The sequence below is a fragment of the Tyto alba genome, unplaced genomic scaffold (genome assembly GCF_018691265.1).
Source record: "Tyto alba isolate M040663 unplaced genomic scaffold, T.alba_DEE_v4.0 Super-Scaffold_42, whole genome shotgun sequence".
Taxonomy (NCBI): domain Eukaryota; kingdom Metazoa; phylum Chordata; class Aves; order Strigiformes; family Tytonidae; genus Tyto; species Tyto alba.
In genome coordinates this window covers 6,379,343-6,396,491 of record NW_024881318.1, presented here as the reverse complement: position 1 = coordinate 6,396,491, position 17,149 = coordinate 6,379,343, and the positions used below count along the sequence as shown (strand labels likewise).

Here is a 17,149-nt window from a genome sequence, read left to right as displayed (position 1 = left end):
CCAACCAAGAAGGGCTTTTGGGGAGATGTGCAATTGTGTTGCTGCTGCAGAGCATCCAGTGAGCAGAGCGAAGTCTGGGAGCGATTGTGAAAAAATGCACTTCAAACTGCAAAAAGGAGGCTGGTGGCTGGTCAGTAACTCCCAGAAATTCCTGTCTGGGGAGTTGCTTTGCTTGGTATTTGCAGGACCAGTTCCTTAAGGGAGACTTTATCCCAGTGAATTGGTTCAATCTGTCACATGAGCTGCTGGAAGGAGCTGAAAGCTGGGGATAGTTTCGAGAGGAGGGTTGAGCCTCTGGGCTTGGTTCATGCTGCTTGGGCAAAGTGAAGGTTGGGAAGGGTCTGATCCCCACCCGTTCAGGGCTGAGCATCACCATGGGGCAGCGTCCCTCGGTTCAGTGGAATTTTCGGTGGGCACTGGGATGTCTGCACCAGGTCATGTCCCTTCACAGGGCAGCTGTTGGAAGCCCAGTGCAAACCCTGGGTCTGGCTGGGTCTGATGTTTGCTCTGCTCATTGCTATGGGAAGCTGCATGGGAGAAGATGCAGGCAATCCTTGTTGGCTGGAAAAATGGATTTAGGGTATATAAGGACATCTTCCCAAGCTGTGAGAGACCTTAGATGATGCCCTTTGCCTACAGCAGTCTCAGGGAGCTGGTTTTAATTCGGATGGTCCCTCTGGTTGGAGTGAGAATCACTTCTCTGAAATGCAGTTGCTCTGCTGGATGGAAACCCGCTGTCTAGACCATGACCAGTCCACATGTCCAGGAGCAGGAGCTAAGGACACCATGTCCAGCCCTGGGGGAAGGGAAAGCTTTGACAACCAACTTAGTCCTGGGTCAAAAACCTGTCCTTATGTGTGTGAGGGTTGGGCACCTTGCTGGGCTGTGTCCCCAAGCAGAAGGTTCAACATGTAGGCAGGGTGTGGGAGATGATGCTCATGGCTTTTTCCCTGTGTTTACAAGTGGCTGCAGCTCTTACATTGGTATGTTTAAATCTGGGAAAAAAACAGAATTAGGGACAGTGGTCCCAGAAATCTCAGCTCTCATGATACTGATGTCTTGTTCCTTGGCCAGCTCTGTGCCATGGTAGACCTGCTCATGTTGTGTTGACTGACCCCACAGGGTTTCCTGTGGCCTTGTGCTTCCCCAGCACTTTGTGTGCTTCCCCAACACTCAATTTATTATTATTATTATTATTATTATTATTATTATTATTATTATTATTATTATTATTATTATTATTATTATTATTATTATTATTATTATTATTATTAAACCAGAAGCTTTATGAGGAAGGGACTTCTTTTCCTTCTGCATGTACAAAATTGCCAGTTTCCCGAATTCTTGTTCTTTTCCACTAGAATATTTAGAAGAGCTGATTGATGGTAGTGCCGTGGCAGCTGCCTGTATGGGAGCTGTTAAGGTTCATGACTGATGATCCCGAGGTGGCTGTGATGTAAAAGCCAATCTGCTGCTTATTTTATAAATTGAACATTTGAATGTGGTAGAGGAGTGGGGGTCCAGGATCCAGAGGCAGGTTTTGGAAATTTTGTTTGTGGGTGTCGCTGTGTGGGGGTTTTTAGTTGTGGGTTGTTTTTTTTTTAACACTGAAGGTAATTAAGGATTCAGAAAATCCCTGAATATACTTATCTGTGCATGGAGTGTTTCAGATAAGTTTAAGTAGCTCAGAGAGAGGCATGGTAAGTTGTGTATTTTCCCTTTCCTCTGCGAAGTGGCAGAGATTTACTGGATGATTTGTCTTTCCGGTTCCATTTGAGCAGTTTATGTTAGGCAGAAGACATGGGAGGTCCCATGTGAACGAGCCAGCCTTAGGTTGTAGGGAATTGTCTCTCCTTGAATTCTACTCCTTGACTTCCTTGTGTAACCCAGGTCCAAAAGTCACCCAATCTGAGGCTAGAAAGGATTTTCCCCCGTGATCGGAGCAGCAGGAATCCAGGGATGATTTGCTTTTCTTCACTGCTGAAAATGCAAAAAGCACCTTGCTTCCTTGTTCCCATTTCATCTTTCAAAGACCTTGAATGTGGGAGGCACCGTGAGCTCTCCTGCCTGCAGCCTTATTGCACAGAAGAGCTTCAGTTCCAAAAAAGAGGAAAGCCGTGATGAAGGGAAACAATCAGTGGGGAAGGAGGTGAGATTCCATGAGGACGTGAACATCATGAAGTTCAACAAGGCCAAGGGCAAGGTCCTGCCCGTGGGTCGGGGAAATCCCCAGCACAAACCCAGGCTGGGCCCTCGAGGAGCGGCTGGAGAGCAGCCCCAAGGAGAGGGGCTGGGGGTGCTGGGGGGGGAAAACTGCCCGTGAGGCAGCCCCGTGCGCTGGCAGCCCAGAACCCACCCGTGCCCTGGGCTGCAGCCAGAGCAGGGGGGGCAGCAGGGCCAGGGGGGGGGATTCTCCCCCTCTGCTCCGCTCTGGGGAGCCCCCCCTGCAGTGCTGGGGCCAGCTCGGGGGCTCCCAACAGCAGAAGGACCCGGAGCTGCTCGAGCGGGGCCAGAGGAGGCCACGGAGATGCTGGGGGGGCTGGAGCAGCTCCCCTGGGGGGCCGGGCTGAGAGAGTTGGGGGGGTTCAGCCTGGAGAAGAGAAGGGTCTGGGGAGCCCTTCGAGCGGCCTCCCAGGGCTTAAAGGGGACTTAGAAGAAAGATGGGGAGAGAATTTTTAATAGATTATATAGTTACAGGACAAGGGGTAATGGTTTTAAACTAAAAGAGGTGAAGATTCAGAGTACATATGAGGAAGACTTTTTTTCTTTCACCCTTTACTGTGAGGGTGGTAAAACACTGGCTCAGGCTGCCCAGAGAGGTGGTGGATGCCCCATCCCTGGGAACATCCCAGGTCAGGTTGGACGGGGCTCTGAGCAACCTGATCGAGCTGAAGATGTCCCTGCTCGTGGCAGGGGGTTGGACTGGATGCCCATTAAAGCTCCCTTCCAACCCAAACCATTCTGTGATTCCCAGGAAGAGAGGACCAGCTGGCTTCTCCTAGCATAATATCCCCTCCATCCATCCAGAGTGGCAGCTCCGGTGTTCTGGCTGGCGGCCAAGGTATGTCCTCTGAATGCTGCTAAAAGCTGGCGTATGGGCACAAAAATGCTCTTTGCCAGCAAACTATGGGCACGGTTTAATAGGGATTAAGCACCCCCTGCGCCTGCCCTGCTGCTGACCGGGTGATGCTGCTCCCGCCCCATCCCTCCCCACCAGCAGCGACCCGTGGGATGGATTACTTCAGCAGGTTGACGTCTCAACTTAGAGTTGGATGTGTCTTTTAGGATTACAGGGCTTTTCACAGCCCAAGTGCTCATTATATTGCCTGGGTGCCTGGAAAGAAAAGATTTACGTTCTGATAATGGTGTTTCCTTTCGGTCATTTGCAAAAGATGGTACGTGGCGGCCGGCGCGTGAGCACGCGGCCAGAACGTGCGATTGCAAAGCGTGTGGATCAGCTCGTTATTCTGGTGCTTTTATCTGGGACGTGGGCTGTGCTCTCTGCCTGCAGAGCGCTGCCTGCGCGGGGAGCTTCACACCCTGCCTGCTGCTTCCGTGGGATCAGGGCTCATCCCCTGGGATTGCGGAGGAGCTGGGCAAAACACAGGAGCTGGTTGCCGGAGGGTTGCTCCCTGCGGTGTGCATCGTAGCGGGGCACACGCGTGTGCACGGTGTATGTGTGCAAGCTCTGCTAGTGGGAGAGCACCTTTCGTTCACGTCTCCTAGCATAATCCCTGCAGCCTGCAAGTCCTACCCAGCCTGCCGGTGCAATGCTGTGTGCTCCCCGAGGAGAAACAGTGCAGCTCCGAAGAGGAGATCATGGAGCATGTGTGAAATCTGCATTTTTTTTTTTTTTTTGTTATTTCTTCAAATGTTTTTGTTTGGCAACGTTTCCTTTTTAAAGGTGAAAAATAACAAGGATAAGATGTAATGTGGGCTCGTGTTCCATTAGCTTTTAGTAGAAGCAGGGGAATGTGAAAATGGATTATGTCTGATTAAGTCAGAGTTTTTAGTATCAGCTGATGTAGAAACAGATTATAAAACTCAGGCTGCTCTTGATGTAGGGGTTGGTGGTTGGAGGTTTTTTATGACCTGTTTCAGGTTTTATTTCTAGAAATGCTGATGTATTTCCATGTATTAAATCTGTACAAAAATCGGGATGGGGAGCGTGCCTTGCTGTTGTGCTGCAGCCAGGGTGATGCTCCAGCAGAGTCCTTGCCCTGGCATCCTGTGTTGTGGAGCATCCCACCACAGGGTGGGACCAGTGTCCATCAGATGGCCCATAAGCCCACCTCCATTCACCTCCTGAAGTTCAGATGGCGGTTTTCTTAGTTATATGCTGGTTTTTCCTTTCTTTTTCTTGGCAACATCCATCACGAGCTAGAGGTAGCATCTCCTCCACAGGCGAGGAAGCCCATCTGGTGGGAAACTGCTCCAACCTCGTGCACAGATTTGACACACTAAGCAACTTTGTGTTTCTAAAGGTGATGAGGCTTTGGTTTTGTTTAAAAAGAAAAAAACAAATCCACCTCCCAGCCACAAAAAATTCCTTATTGTAGTGAAGCAATCTACATAATAAATTATCATCTGGCTGAGAATAAGGGATTTCTGGTTATTTCTCTCCATTCCTCACTGGATCTGTGTCAGTGCAGCTGGTTTGGGTTGGATTCTGTGGCCTTTTGCACTTGGTTGCCTCCTGTCACTCTCCTTTTCCCCCCCTTCCCCCCTTGCTCCCCCCCATTTGTTTATGTGTTTATTTTAATGGCTCTGTTTCAGTGTGTTCGCCCATTCTGTTTCATGCCAGACTTGTGGATGGCACCCCGGTGTGACAGCTGTTGGGCTTCTGTCCTGTCACATGGGCTTTTCTGCATCACCAGGTACCAGAAACCAGACTTGAGACTGAGCAAATGATGAAATATACAAAATGCTCAGCCAGGCATGGATGCATCAGTATCTGAAAAGCCCAAGGCTAGCTCCAGCAGCAGTCACTTGATGTGATTTTCAAGGGTGTTTACATTTTAATTAGAAAAGGGTCAGATCCAGGATATAATAATTTACATTGCTGTGCTTGATGTTTTGGCGTCTGGAAAGATATGGGCTTTGTGCAGCAAATCCGAACCAGACGTGTGATGCTTCATGTGTGCTCGTGGAGATGCAGCAATACCTGGCTGCGGGGAGTCGTGGTTCCTCTTGATTGCTTTAATTTTCTGTAGTAACTGTTCCTGTAGTTTGCTGGGTGCGAAAGCTGGCTGCCAGCATTAAAGGTAAACTGCTCATTTCATTCACTGAGATGCTCTCACCGCTTTAGAAATACACATTGCTAATTACTTGTTGTTGGAAATGGGATGGATTAGGGGAGAGAAAGTATTGCTAAAGGAGCTCATTAAAGGGAGATGCTGGGAGGCGAGCTGGCTGTCCACTGGCCGTGCCATGCTGATAGGCAGGAGTTCAGTCCCCAAATGCAGATGGTCAAAGGTCCTTCTGCCTGTACTGTTGCAGTGTTAACTGGTGGATGGTTATTTGCAGAGTCAAAGCACACAGAGGGTTTCACCTGACCTGAAGGTGCTAAAAAGAAGCAGAAAAGATGTGGGAGAGTCGTCCTACACCAGCTGCTCTGCCCTGGTCTGTGTGGCCAAAGCGTCCCACTCCTCCCAGGTCTGGGGCTGAAGAGACCTCCTTCCCTGTGCATGTTGTGCACTTCAGCAACAGCTTTGGAAAGCCTGGCTTGGAGAAGACATTGGGCAGACGGCGTGAGGGAAGTGAGGATGAAGGGTTTGACCACGTGCCGTTCCTCTCTGCTCAGCCCCAGAGAGGCACCAAGCAGAAGAGGGTGTCATCTCACTGAGAGGTGATGTCCAACAGGTCTTCACTGCAGGGCGCATGGAGCAATGGGGTGGGTTTTAGAGGCTGGGCAAGAGATGTGAAAATTGATATTGGTTGCTTATGGGGCAGGACGTGGTGTCTGCTGGCTGGGGCTGGGCTGGACTCTCTCCCTGGGTGTTCAGACTGGGGGTCTCTTCGGTTTGATTTTACCATCATCAAATGCAGGCACAGATAAGAAAATCTGTGGGCTGTGGGGGTGCCTCTCAGTTCACGTCCCAGGTGTCTCAGAGCAGAAGGGACTTGCTGGATCACAGCAGTATTTAAATTTTTTTATTGTAAACTCCCCAGGGAGAGTGAATGTGAGAGGGCTGCTGGATGTCCTACCACAGAAGACTCTATAAGGAAGTGGTTGTGCTGGTACATGAAGAATTTGCACTGTGGCTGACTTTTATAGGAAGCATCTCTTGTTCCTAGAAAAACTTAGGATGCTAAATCCCATATGACAAGGAAAAGGCTTTCAGTGGTCAGTCAGGGTAGCTCTGGAGCCCATCATGGCATGCATGTGAGCTGTGAGCAGCCTGGCAGCTGGCCTGTGGTGGCATTTCTGGAGAATAAAGCTTTTACAGAGGGAGGCTGCTCCATGTTCCTCCTGCCCTATGTTGGAATTGTGGAGGAACAGAGGATTGGCATAGAAACTTTTTCAGCATTTATCAGAGGGTAATTGAGGAGGAGACACGGGTTTTCCAACTGAGATGCCTTAAGTGAGTTCTTTAAACCCATATCTGAGCAGCTGAGGCTGAGTGGTTGGAAAGATAGGCTGGGCACTTGCCATTTATTGGGATTTGGTGGTCACTGGACCTCTTGATAATTGAATTTTGATACAGGTGCCTAAATCTGAAGAAGCCTGATGTGAAGTATTGCATTAAGCAGTTCTGCCTGAACACTATTTTAGAGATCTTTTCCAATCATCCTACCTAGGTGTTACCACTGAGTATTAACTCCTGGCAGTGTAGTTGTCAGGTAAATCCACTTGAACTTCTACTATTTGAGTGCAGGTGATAGTGCCGGGCTCCTGGTTCTCTTGCCTTTGAAGGCCATAACCTTAAAAGAAGCTGTCACGTGTGAGAAGGCGTTTTAAGCTTTCAGAATCCATCCAATAGAAGTGAAAAAATGGCAAATCCAACCTCTTTATTTTGCTTCCTTTGCTGATGCCTGACTGGGTTGGACCTTGGGTAGGAGCGAGATGTGTGGTTCTTGGCTTAATGGTAGGTTAAGGTGTTGGTTTGTCTTGCTGAATTGGAGCAAAAATTGTCTTAGGAAGATGTCTTCATGGGCAGCAGTCTTGCTGACAAGGTTGCCATGTCAGCATATTTTGACCAAAAGCCCCCACTTCTCACTTCAAGGAATGATGCTTGTATGGGGCTGTGTCATGGTCAGAGCCCAGAGGGCAAATGAGCACCATGCAGTTATTCAGTCACGCCTCCCTACCTCAGGAATGAGAAGGAGAAAATAAAGTAAAAGGCTCAGGAATCCAGATAAGGACAGAGAGGGGTAGCTCATCCGTTATGGGTCATGGGCAAAAGACAGACTTGTTAGGGAAAGAGAATGAACATCACTTTAATTCAAATGCTAACAAAGACAAGACTTAACAGAGAAGGTGGGACAGCAAGAAGTGCCACTACATCCAAAAAACACCTCCCCCACCCCTCCATTCTTCCCGGGCTCAGATCTGCTCCCACTTTCTATACCTCCTCCCCCAGCGGCACAGGGGCAGGGGATGGGGGTCACAGTCAGCTCCTGCTCCTTCCTGCTCGGGAGCTGGGGGGAACACCGCACATCCCTCCCCTGCTCCACGGGGCTCCCCTCTCAATTCAGACAGTTCTCCATGAACCTTCTCCGGTGTGAGTCCTCCCCACGGGCTGCAGCCATTCCTGAGCTGCTCAGGCGTGGGTCCCTGCTGCGTGTTCCAGTCCTGCCAGTGCCCAGCCACCACAGTGGGAGCTGCTTCTCTCCTCAGAGTCCTGGCCTCCTTTAAGCGCAGATGCCTGTCCTGGTGTGGCCTTCTCCACAGGCTGCTGGTTGGCCTCTGATCCAGCATGGACCTCTATGTGTGGCAGGGGGTGGCCCTGCTGTCTCCACACAGGATACAGGGGTCTTTGCTCTGGCACACCTCCTCCCCTTCCTCCTCCTTCCTTCCACTGGCCTGGGTGTTCATCCTTCTTGGCACTCCTCCTCACAAATCGCAACCCCATCCCATGTTCCCCTTGTTAAATACGTTATCACAGAGATGCAGCCACCATCGCTAATTGGCTCTAGGCCCTGGCCAGAGGTGGGGCCGACTTGGAGCTGGGGGAGCTTCAAGAAACTTCTCCCAGGGGGGAACAGCTGTAGCCCCCTCCCCTGCTACTATAAACCCCACCACAGAAACCCAGCACAGGTCGGAGTTCCTGCTGCCTTGAGATGGCTGGGGCACAGGTGGGTCCCACCCCAGGGGAAGAGTTGTGAGGATGCCCTGTGGTGCTGCTGCAGTCCAGGTTTTTATAGAATGACAGAATGGTTTGGGTTGGAAGAGACCTTTAAAGCCCATCCATTCCCACCCCCCTGCCCCGGGCAGGGCCCCCTTCCCCCAGCCCAGGGGGCTCCCAGCCCCGTCCAACCTGGCCTTGAACCCTTCCAGGGAGGGGGCAGCCACAGCTGCTCTGGGCACCCTGGGCCAGCGACTCACCCCCAAACAGGGAGGAATTTCTGCCTTAGATCTAGTCTGAATCTATCTTCTTTTAGTTTAAAACCATTACCCCTTGTCTTATTCCTACAGGCCTTACTAAAGGGATCTTGTAAGAAAGACAGAGACAGACTTTTTAAGCCCTGGAAGGCCGCTCGAAGGGCTCCCCGGAGCCTTCTCTTCTCCAGGCTGAACCCCCCCAACTCTCTCAGCCCGGCCCCCCAGGGGAGCTGCTCCAGCCCCCCCAGCATCTCCGTGGCCTCCTCTGGCCCCGCTCGAGCAGCTCCGGGTCCTTCTGCTGTTGGGGGCCCCCGAGCTGGCCCCAGCACTGCAGGGGGGTCTCCCCAGAGCGGAGCAGAGGGGGAGAATCCCCCCCCTGGCCCTGCTGCCCCCCCTGCTCTGGCTGCAGCCCAGGGCACGGGTGGGTTCTGGGCTGCCAGCGCACGGGGCTGCCTCACGGGCAGTTTTCCCCCCCCCAGCACCCCCAGCCCCTCTCCTTGGGGCTGCTCTCCAGCCGCTCCTCGAGGGCCCAGCCTGGGTTTGTGCTGGGGATTGCCCCGGCCCCCGGGCAGGACCTTGCCCTTGGCCTTGTTGAACCCCAGGAGGTTTGCCCGGGCCCCCCTCTCCAGCCTGCCCAGGTCCCTCTGGATGCCACCCCTGCCCTCAGCGTGCCCCCCACCACACAGCTCGGTGCTGTCGGGGAACTTGCTGAGGGGGCATCGATCCCGCTGCCCGTGTCCCCAGCAAAGATGTTCAACAGGGCCGGGCCCAACACCAGCCCCTGAGGAACGACACTCGTCACTGCTCTCCACTTGGACTTCAATCTGTTGACTGCAAGTCTTTGAGTGCAACCATCCAGCCAATTCCTTACCCACTGTCTGATCCATCCGTCAAATCCATGTCTCCAATTTAGAGACAAGGATGTTCTGCAGGACAGTGTCAAATGCTTTGCACAAGTCCAAGTAGATGACATCAGCTGCTCTTCATTATCCACCAATGCTGTAATCCCGTTGTGGAAGGCCACCAAATTTGTCAGGCATGATTTGCCCTTAGTGAATCAGCCTTGTTGGCTGTCACCAATCACCTCCTTGTTTTTCATCTTCCTCCTTATTTCTATGTGAATAAGCTTTGTCTTGGTATGCTGGAGAAAAGATGACTGGAGCATCTTCCTTGGGGAGGACATACATACAGGGTCCTCTCACCCAGACTGCAGAAAGCTGATGGAAATGCATTGCTATCCCAATGTATATGTCTTCTCATCGTGGACTCACCTTTTCTTACATAACTTTGGTTGCAGGTTCCCCTGTGCTGTTACCTTCTACCCATCTTGTCCCAAATGGGTTCCTTCTGTATTGCTGCTCTTCACCTACCAGACTCACCACTTGATTGCCCAAGTTCAGCAAGCCTGGAGCACCTTTGGGAAAAGGGGAATGAACGTACAAATGCCATAAAAAAATGCTTGTTCTTATTATTTGCTGATTAAGGGTAAAACTGTGTAATTGACATAAACTGCTTGCTAGAGCAAGAACCCCATTTAGATCACTCTTTAAAATAACAGTTATTAATAATAATTGTATAGTACAGTAATGCTGATAATTACTAAGTTATAATAAGCAGTGTGCATATCTATTGCCTTTTTCTGCTGATGATTCCTCAGTTTATGGTCATAGCAATGAGCATGGCAGGGGCTTCGTAGGAGGGGTGTGGAAGGTAATTTTCAGACCTCCAAAACTTACAGACTTTGTTCTTTGACACAGAAGGGGAAGGAGGGGGGAACATGGTAAAAAATAGATTTGAGGTTGATCTCTGTAAGTTATCATTATTATCTGGAGTCTGGGAATCCTTGGTGGTAGATGCTATGCCAACACAGATCCAAGGGATCACCACTCCCCTGAAGAGCTCTCAAGAACATGTGTTTGCTCAGTTTGGGAAGACATCAACCACTTTGATGCTCCAATGTGGGTTTGGGATTTTCTTTGAAAAACTTAGTGTTTGTACATGTTTTGAGGGCACCATGAGATGGGAAACCTGCTCCAGGCACAGAGGTTTCCTGACACATGGCACCAAGAAGAGCAGGAGACCATCCAGCCTGTGCCACCTTCCTGGCAGAGAGGGTTAATTTAGGAAAGGGGGAGAAGGTTTAGCATTACTGTGAAGAGTAAACTGTTGCAGATGGACTTGAATTGGTCTAGATCTAGGTGGATGCTTCCCTTCCCAAAGTGCCTGCTGCCAAGGAGGAAGGGTCACCTTATGTGCTCCAAAATCTGTCCCTTTTGAATGGCCAGGCAGTTTCAACCAGGGACCAGCTTACAGGACCCAGCAAATGAGCCTCTGTAAACTTCTGATTATATTGGGTTTGTTTTGTTAAACACATTTGTATATGTGCATCTCACAATTGGTAGAATTAGGTAGAGCCCAGAAATCAGTGGGTAACAGATGAAAATACCCTGTCTTGAAAAAGCTTCTGGAGGATGGTGACGAAATCAACCCTTATCTGAGCATTGAGACATCTCTGGGCAGGCTGGTGGAATTGCAGAAGGCAGTTACATGGTAACTGGGAGAGACTCGTCTAAAATGGGTGATGCTGCTCAGAAAGAAGTATGGAAAGTAGGCTGAGAGAGCAGAGGAGGTTTTCATAAGTGATGAAGTGCTTGAACATCATATCATGGAATTGTAAAACCATTCAGGTTGGAGAAGACTTCAGGAGGTCTCTAGTCCAACCACCTGCTGCAGGCAGGGTTGGCATCAAGTTTGGACATTACCTCACTGTTGTAGTGTTCAGGCATGTGTGGTCCTAACCATGAACCCTGGTTTAGGAAGGGAGCATGGTCAGAAGGGGAATTCAAAGGACAAATTCAGAAAACCCAGAGCTGGTCACTACCAGGGAGTACCAGGAGATGCCACGAAGTCAATATGTTCCTCTGCTTGTTGACCCTGGGTTTGGTGATGGTGACGTATTGGCAGTGGCGCCGGCACAGCCAGCACACTGGGATGTCCATGTTGGGCAGCCAGTCTGTGTGTCATTACATGATTCACACCAACCTGGTGCAGACTAAGCATATAAAGAAGATCACAGAACGTGACTTGTTAGTATTTTATCTTATTAAAAGGGTTAGATGTCAAACAACTCGTTGTCTATGCCTGGACATCTGCTATAGAGATCTTTGTATATGATGGTCCTATCTCAGGTGTATGTGGCAACTCATCACCCTTAAACACAGTGGAGTTTTCTTCTTCTAAGTTCTGTCTTCCTTTAGAGAGAGGTGAAGGTACTGCAAGATGAGTTGGTTTTAAGAGTTTTCTGCTAGAGATCCATAAATACCTCAAATACATGGTTTGTGCTCATTTGCTGGACCTGGTGCCTTCAGACAAATCCACTCCATTTCAGTCCACTGTCTCTCCTGTTGCTAATAAACAAAATGCTGATTGGGCACAGTGGTGAGCACCCCAAAAGTGGAGTCATGTCTTAGCCCCTGCTCTGCTTTATGCTTTATCGTGGGTGTTCAATGGGGAGCATCCCCAGGGCAGTTCCCTAGGCTTGATTTCCTCCAGTGTCACCTTTACCAAAAAAAAAAAAAAAAGGCAAAAAACCTTTGGGTTTGTTTTGTGTGGCCCAAGAGGATGGAGGATAACCCCTGAGACAGCTTGCTCCATCCTAAATGATGCCACCAGTATCAGCTGTCCCCTACCTCATGCCATCACCTCCCCACACCGTCCTGACCTCCAGGACTCATTTCAGTCACCTCTTCTCCCAACTCTTTCTTTAGCACTTTCTGTTTAATAATTGGTGCTTTCAATTTGGTAATTGGCACTAATTAGCTAAAAGGGGAGAAGTATGCCATCCTCCAGGGCTCTGTGCTCTCTGGGGCTCCACTTTTTTTTTTTTCCTTGTCTATTTTTTTTTCTCTTTTATATTACGCCACATGATTTTTGTTCAGGAGCTAATGTGTGATATTGATCTACATAATGAGCCTTTTTGACAGTCTGGGCACATTTGGGAATAATTCCTTGAGCAGATGAAATCCTTAGGCCAGAACTGCTCGTTCTCAGCAGTTTCCAAATGAAGCCACAATTGTTCAGAAGTGACAGATGAGAAATAGTTCAGAAGCTGGAAATTAAACGAGCTGGGAACAGATTTTTTTTTTCCCTTCCCTTCCGGATGGCATGTGACTCACTTCGAATTTGCTTGGTAATTTTATATGCTTCTCAAAACAGACTGTAAATATCAGTTCCTGGTGAAGGAGAGGGTGGAGCATGAAGTCCTGCAATGTGGTAGGAGCTCCCATGTCTTCTCCCTCCCAGTGCAGGGAAGGAGGAGTATGAGTCTTACCACAAGACACTGGTCCAAAACTTGATTCATGTTCAAACATGCCCAGCCCAGATACAGGAGCTGATGGTTTCTTTCTTTAAGTGGGGATTGGCATTCAGCCATGGAGAAATAGGAAGGAGGAGAGCATCATAAACTCCCTGTATCTTCTGTAGAGGTGTTCTCCTGCAGAGAAAGAGGTTTTAAACATAGATTCTGGTGTGATCTCTGTTTCATCTCCATGTGCAAACCTCCTTGCTGGACCATTTGCAGTCATGCAGTTGACTCAGCATCATTTACTGCCACCGTCCTAGAGAAACTTTTCAATTGTCATCCTCTTCTTCACACCCTTGTCCATCATCCCCAGCTTATCGCCCTTATCCAGAACAGCTAATGCTGTGGGCTTTTTAAATTAAGCTTTTTAAGTTTGTTTTTCTCTTGTGCTTGTCCTTGGGGGTTTTCGGTAGCTTGGGTTTTAATGAGGATAAGCAAAATGTCTGTTGTCCTTAGATGTAGGAATATTACAGAAATGGCACTTTTTTGTTTGTTCATGCATGGAAACTCTAAATGTGACCGCCTAGGATTATTATAAATGTTACTGGATGTACAGAAAAAAGTAACCTGCCTGTGGTAACTAAGAGGCTTTGGGTACTGTTTTTTTAACCTTCTTGTGATTACTGGGAAATAATTTCTTGCCTTTTTTTTATTTTACTTTCTCAGGCCCCCTCCATTCTCGGCATCTCTCCTGAAGGGATGGAGAACTCGTCAGTGGCATCGGCCTCCTCGGAGGCGGGGAGCAGCCGCTCTCAGGAGATAGAGGAGCTGGAGCGTTTCATTGACAGCTACGTCCTGGAGTACCAGGTCCAGGGGCTGCTGACGGATAAAACAGAGGGGGACGGCGAGAGCGAGAAGATGCAGTCCCACGTCTCACAGGTGGGTGAAGGACACAGTGTGGGTTGGGAGAGGGCCTGGGGATGCTGGTGGCTTGTCGCCTGGATTGGGGCTATACATCCAGCTGAAGCAGCTTTTTGAGCATTGAGGTGTAAAGCAGGACATAAGAAAAGACCGGATTTGGGGCAGCTTGGTTGTTCAGCCAGATATGAAGTCTCCAACCAGTTGGTAGAGGTCTCTTGCCAAGTGGGTTTTGATTTTCCATGTTCTCAAGGTGCATGCCCTGAAGCTTTTTGACTTCTCCAAGGTTCCAATTTCTAAATGAAGGGCTTTTCATTTGTAAAAGAAGGGTGGTTCTATCCATTCCAGGTAGCATGCTGCTTCCCCACGGTGGAAAAATCCTGGAGGCATTGGGAAAAGCAGCAGAGGCTGCAGTGGAGTGAGATATTCTCCCATCCATATGCACAGGGCTGTCCATGAAACAACCAGGACCAGAAGGTCAAGCAAAATCCCCTAATGATCCCCAAAACTGTGGGGTTTGTGGACATTTTAATATGTGTAATAACCAGTTTGCTTGCTTCGTGGTTGTTATGTCAGAGATTTCTGTATTTGAGAGGATGGGAATACCCAGCAAACAGGGGGATTGTTTTAGCGGAGATGTGGTTTGGTGTTGTCATGAGAAGCGGTATGGTCCTAGTTAGGTTTGTTCCTAAAATTGACATTTTAGGTCCAACACAAGGAGAAATGAAACCTCCTGTACTGCTGTTGTAGTTGTTGGAGGGAAATCGTTTGTATTCTGGTGCCACGGTGTGCCAGAAGCGTGCTGAAGATGTGAACATTTGAATGGATACGGAGCCCATGGTGGAGAGAGCAGTGAGCTCTGGTCCATGCCACTGGGCTTGTGAGGCTGCCGTCATCCTCTGTGATAGAGGTGCTTTCCTACCCCGCAGGGCTCCCAGTCAGATAAAATTTAGGTTAGAAATCACTTACATACTGGTTATGAGGACAAAATAATAATAAGACTGAAGGGTCATAAAGGTAAGGATATGGCCATCATTGTATAGGTGAGATTATTCAAACTGCTGGAGGGGTCTCCTGGTCTCATTTGGGTCTTTGTTTCCTTATATGAGGTGCAAGGGAGGCTGATTCCAAGCAGAGATCCTTGGAGCACTTTGCATTAAGCTTTAATTTTAGTTTAATGGCTAACAAGACTATGTGGCAAAGCCAGTTGGGGTGTACGATGATGGGGAGACGGACAGAGTCTAGGCTAGGTTTTTCCAGGACCATGACCTCCTCCACCATGCAGAGAAGTTTTGTTGCAGGTCATTTTGTCTCTCGTTTCATGGTCAAGTCTATTAATTGCTTAGAAATGAGGCCCTGCTTCCCTAGGGCTTTGTTTTGCCTTTAAAATGGGAGGAAAGTTGGGGTAGCAAGGGCAAGATGCTCTCCTGCCTTTTGCCAGAGGTGCCTGCTTCTCCCATCCCCTGCCCCATGCACCCCACTGTGCAAAATCCAAAGTCCCCAAGTCCAGCAGAGAGGAGCTTGCTCTCCCATGTGAACCTCCTGGGGTTCAACAAGGCCAAGGGCAAGGTCCTGCCCGGGGGCCGGGGCAATCCCCAGCACAAACCCAGGCTGGGCCCTCGAGGGGTGGCTGGAGAGCAGCCCCAAGGAGAGGGGCTGGGGGTGCTGGGGGGGGGAAAACTGCCCGTGAGGCAGCCCCGTGCGCTGGCAGCCCAGAACCCACCCGTGCCCTGGGCTGCAGCCAGAGCAGGGGGGGCAGCAGGGCCGGGGGGGGTTTCTCCCCCTCTGCTCCGCTCTGGGGAGCCCCCCCTGCAGTGCTGGGGCCAGCTCGGGGGCCCCCAACAGCAGAAGGACCCGGAGCTGCTCGAGTGGGGCCAGAGGAGGCCACGGAGATGCTGGGGGGGCTGGAGCAGCTCCCCTGGGAGGCCGGGCTGAGAGAGTTGGGGGGGTTCAGCCTGGGGAAGAGAAGGCTCCGGGAGGACTTTACTGCAGCCTTTCAGTGTATTAAGAGGGCTTATAAGAAAGACAGATTTTTTATCAAGACCTGGAGCAACAGTACAAAGGGTAATTGTTTTAAACTGAAAAAGATTAGATTTATATTGGACATAAGGAAGAAATTCTTCACTGTGAGGGTGGTGAAACGCTGTACCGGGTTGCCCGGAGAAGTTCTGGATGCCCCATTGCTGGAAGGGTTCAAGGCCAGGTTGGACGGGGCTTTGAGCACCCTGGGCTGGGGGAAGGGGGCCCTGCCATGGATGGGAGATTGGAACTAGGTGATCTTTGGAGGTCCTTTACAACCCAAGCCACTCTGTGATTCTATATATGAAGTATCCCATCATTATCTGCAGTGTTTTTCTGATACATCTGAGCTGTACAGGGTTGCTGGAGTTGAGGATTTGATCCAGCGCTTTGGACCCTTTATATATTAGCTTGGTGTGAAGAAATTACCAAAGGAACCTTTTTAAGAACAGATTATTTTGAAGAGGTCTTTTAACTGCTCTCCGTGCAGGGAAAGGAAGGAAGGATGCGTTGTACACTACTTCATCCTCCATTCCACTCACAGGGGAGCTGAATCCATCACCAGCCTAGTGAATCCCAAAATGTGGTCGTGCCCATTTTGGGGATATCTCCATCTCCAACCTTACTTTCACTGGGAAAAAGGGGAGTCAGGGAAAATGCAATTTTCTTTTGACTGTGGACATAACAATGGGTGAGCTGCACCTTGGGAGATGCTTCCAGGCACCCAGTTGCACCCAGAATTGTTAAAGGAGGTAGGCGTAGGTCTAGCAGAAGGCTCTCAAGTGTGATAGCACTGAGAGCTTCTGCAGGTAGGTCAGCAGAGTTGGCAGGAGAGTGATGGGTGGTTCTTTAATGAGCTTTCTAAAGGCAAGGCTGAGGTCCCCGTGTCTGGTAAGCTAGAACGGGCTCCACAGTGAGGACAGAGCTGTGCAGGGATCGTGGGCAGTTCTAGTGGTGGATCTTCCTCTTACCTTGTGGCCTCATTCATACCTGTCAAGAAGCTTTCCCTATGGCCAAGAAGTCCCCTGATGCCCGTGTCCTTCACAATGGGGCAAAACCAGTGTGACAGCAGGGTGGCCATCCAGGCTGCACATCCCCGCTGTGGCACACAGCAGTGGACAAACGTGCAGCTTTGAGCTCTGTTTCCTGTTTTGTTTAAAATAAAACCACAGGTTTTTGGCAGCTCAGGGCTCATATCTGTCCCTGAAATGAACAGAGCTGGGAGAAGTAGAAACTTCCCAAGTTCCCATGGAAGACTCCATGGAAAAGAGTAATCAAACCAAGCTGTCCCGGTGCATAGCACACACCTGGGATACCAAACACCATTGGAACCTGCAGGGAAATACAGGGGGTGGATTTTATTGCAA

General features: G+C 49.7%; 1 protein-coding gene across 8 annotated transcripts in view; it reads left to right on the top strand.

Annotated features, from left to right (window-relative positions):
- Positions 1 to 17,149, top strand: part of CTIF (cap binding complex dependent translation initiation factor) — a 147,696-nt gene that overhangs the window by 17,127 nt on the left and 113,420 nt on the right. For all 8 annotated transcript variants that reach the window (XM_033011109.2, XM_033011108.2, XM_033011104.2 and 5 more), the window contains one exon: positions 13,572 to 13,784. In XM_033011109.2, the coding sequence (XP_032867000.1) occupies positions 13,605 to 13,784 (180 nt within the window). In that variant the 5' untranslated portion in view covers positions 13,572 to 13,604. The remainder of the gene's footprint in view (positions 1 to 13,571; positions 13,785 to 17,149) is intronic.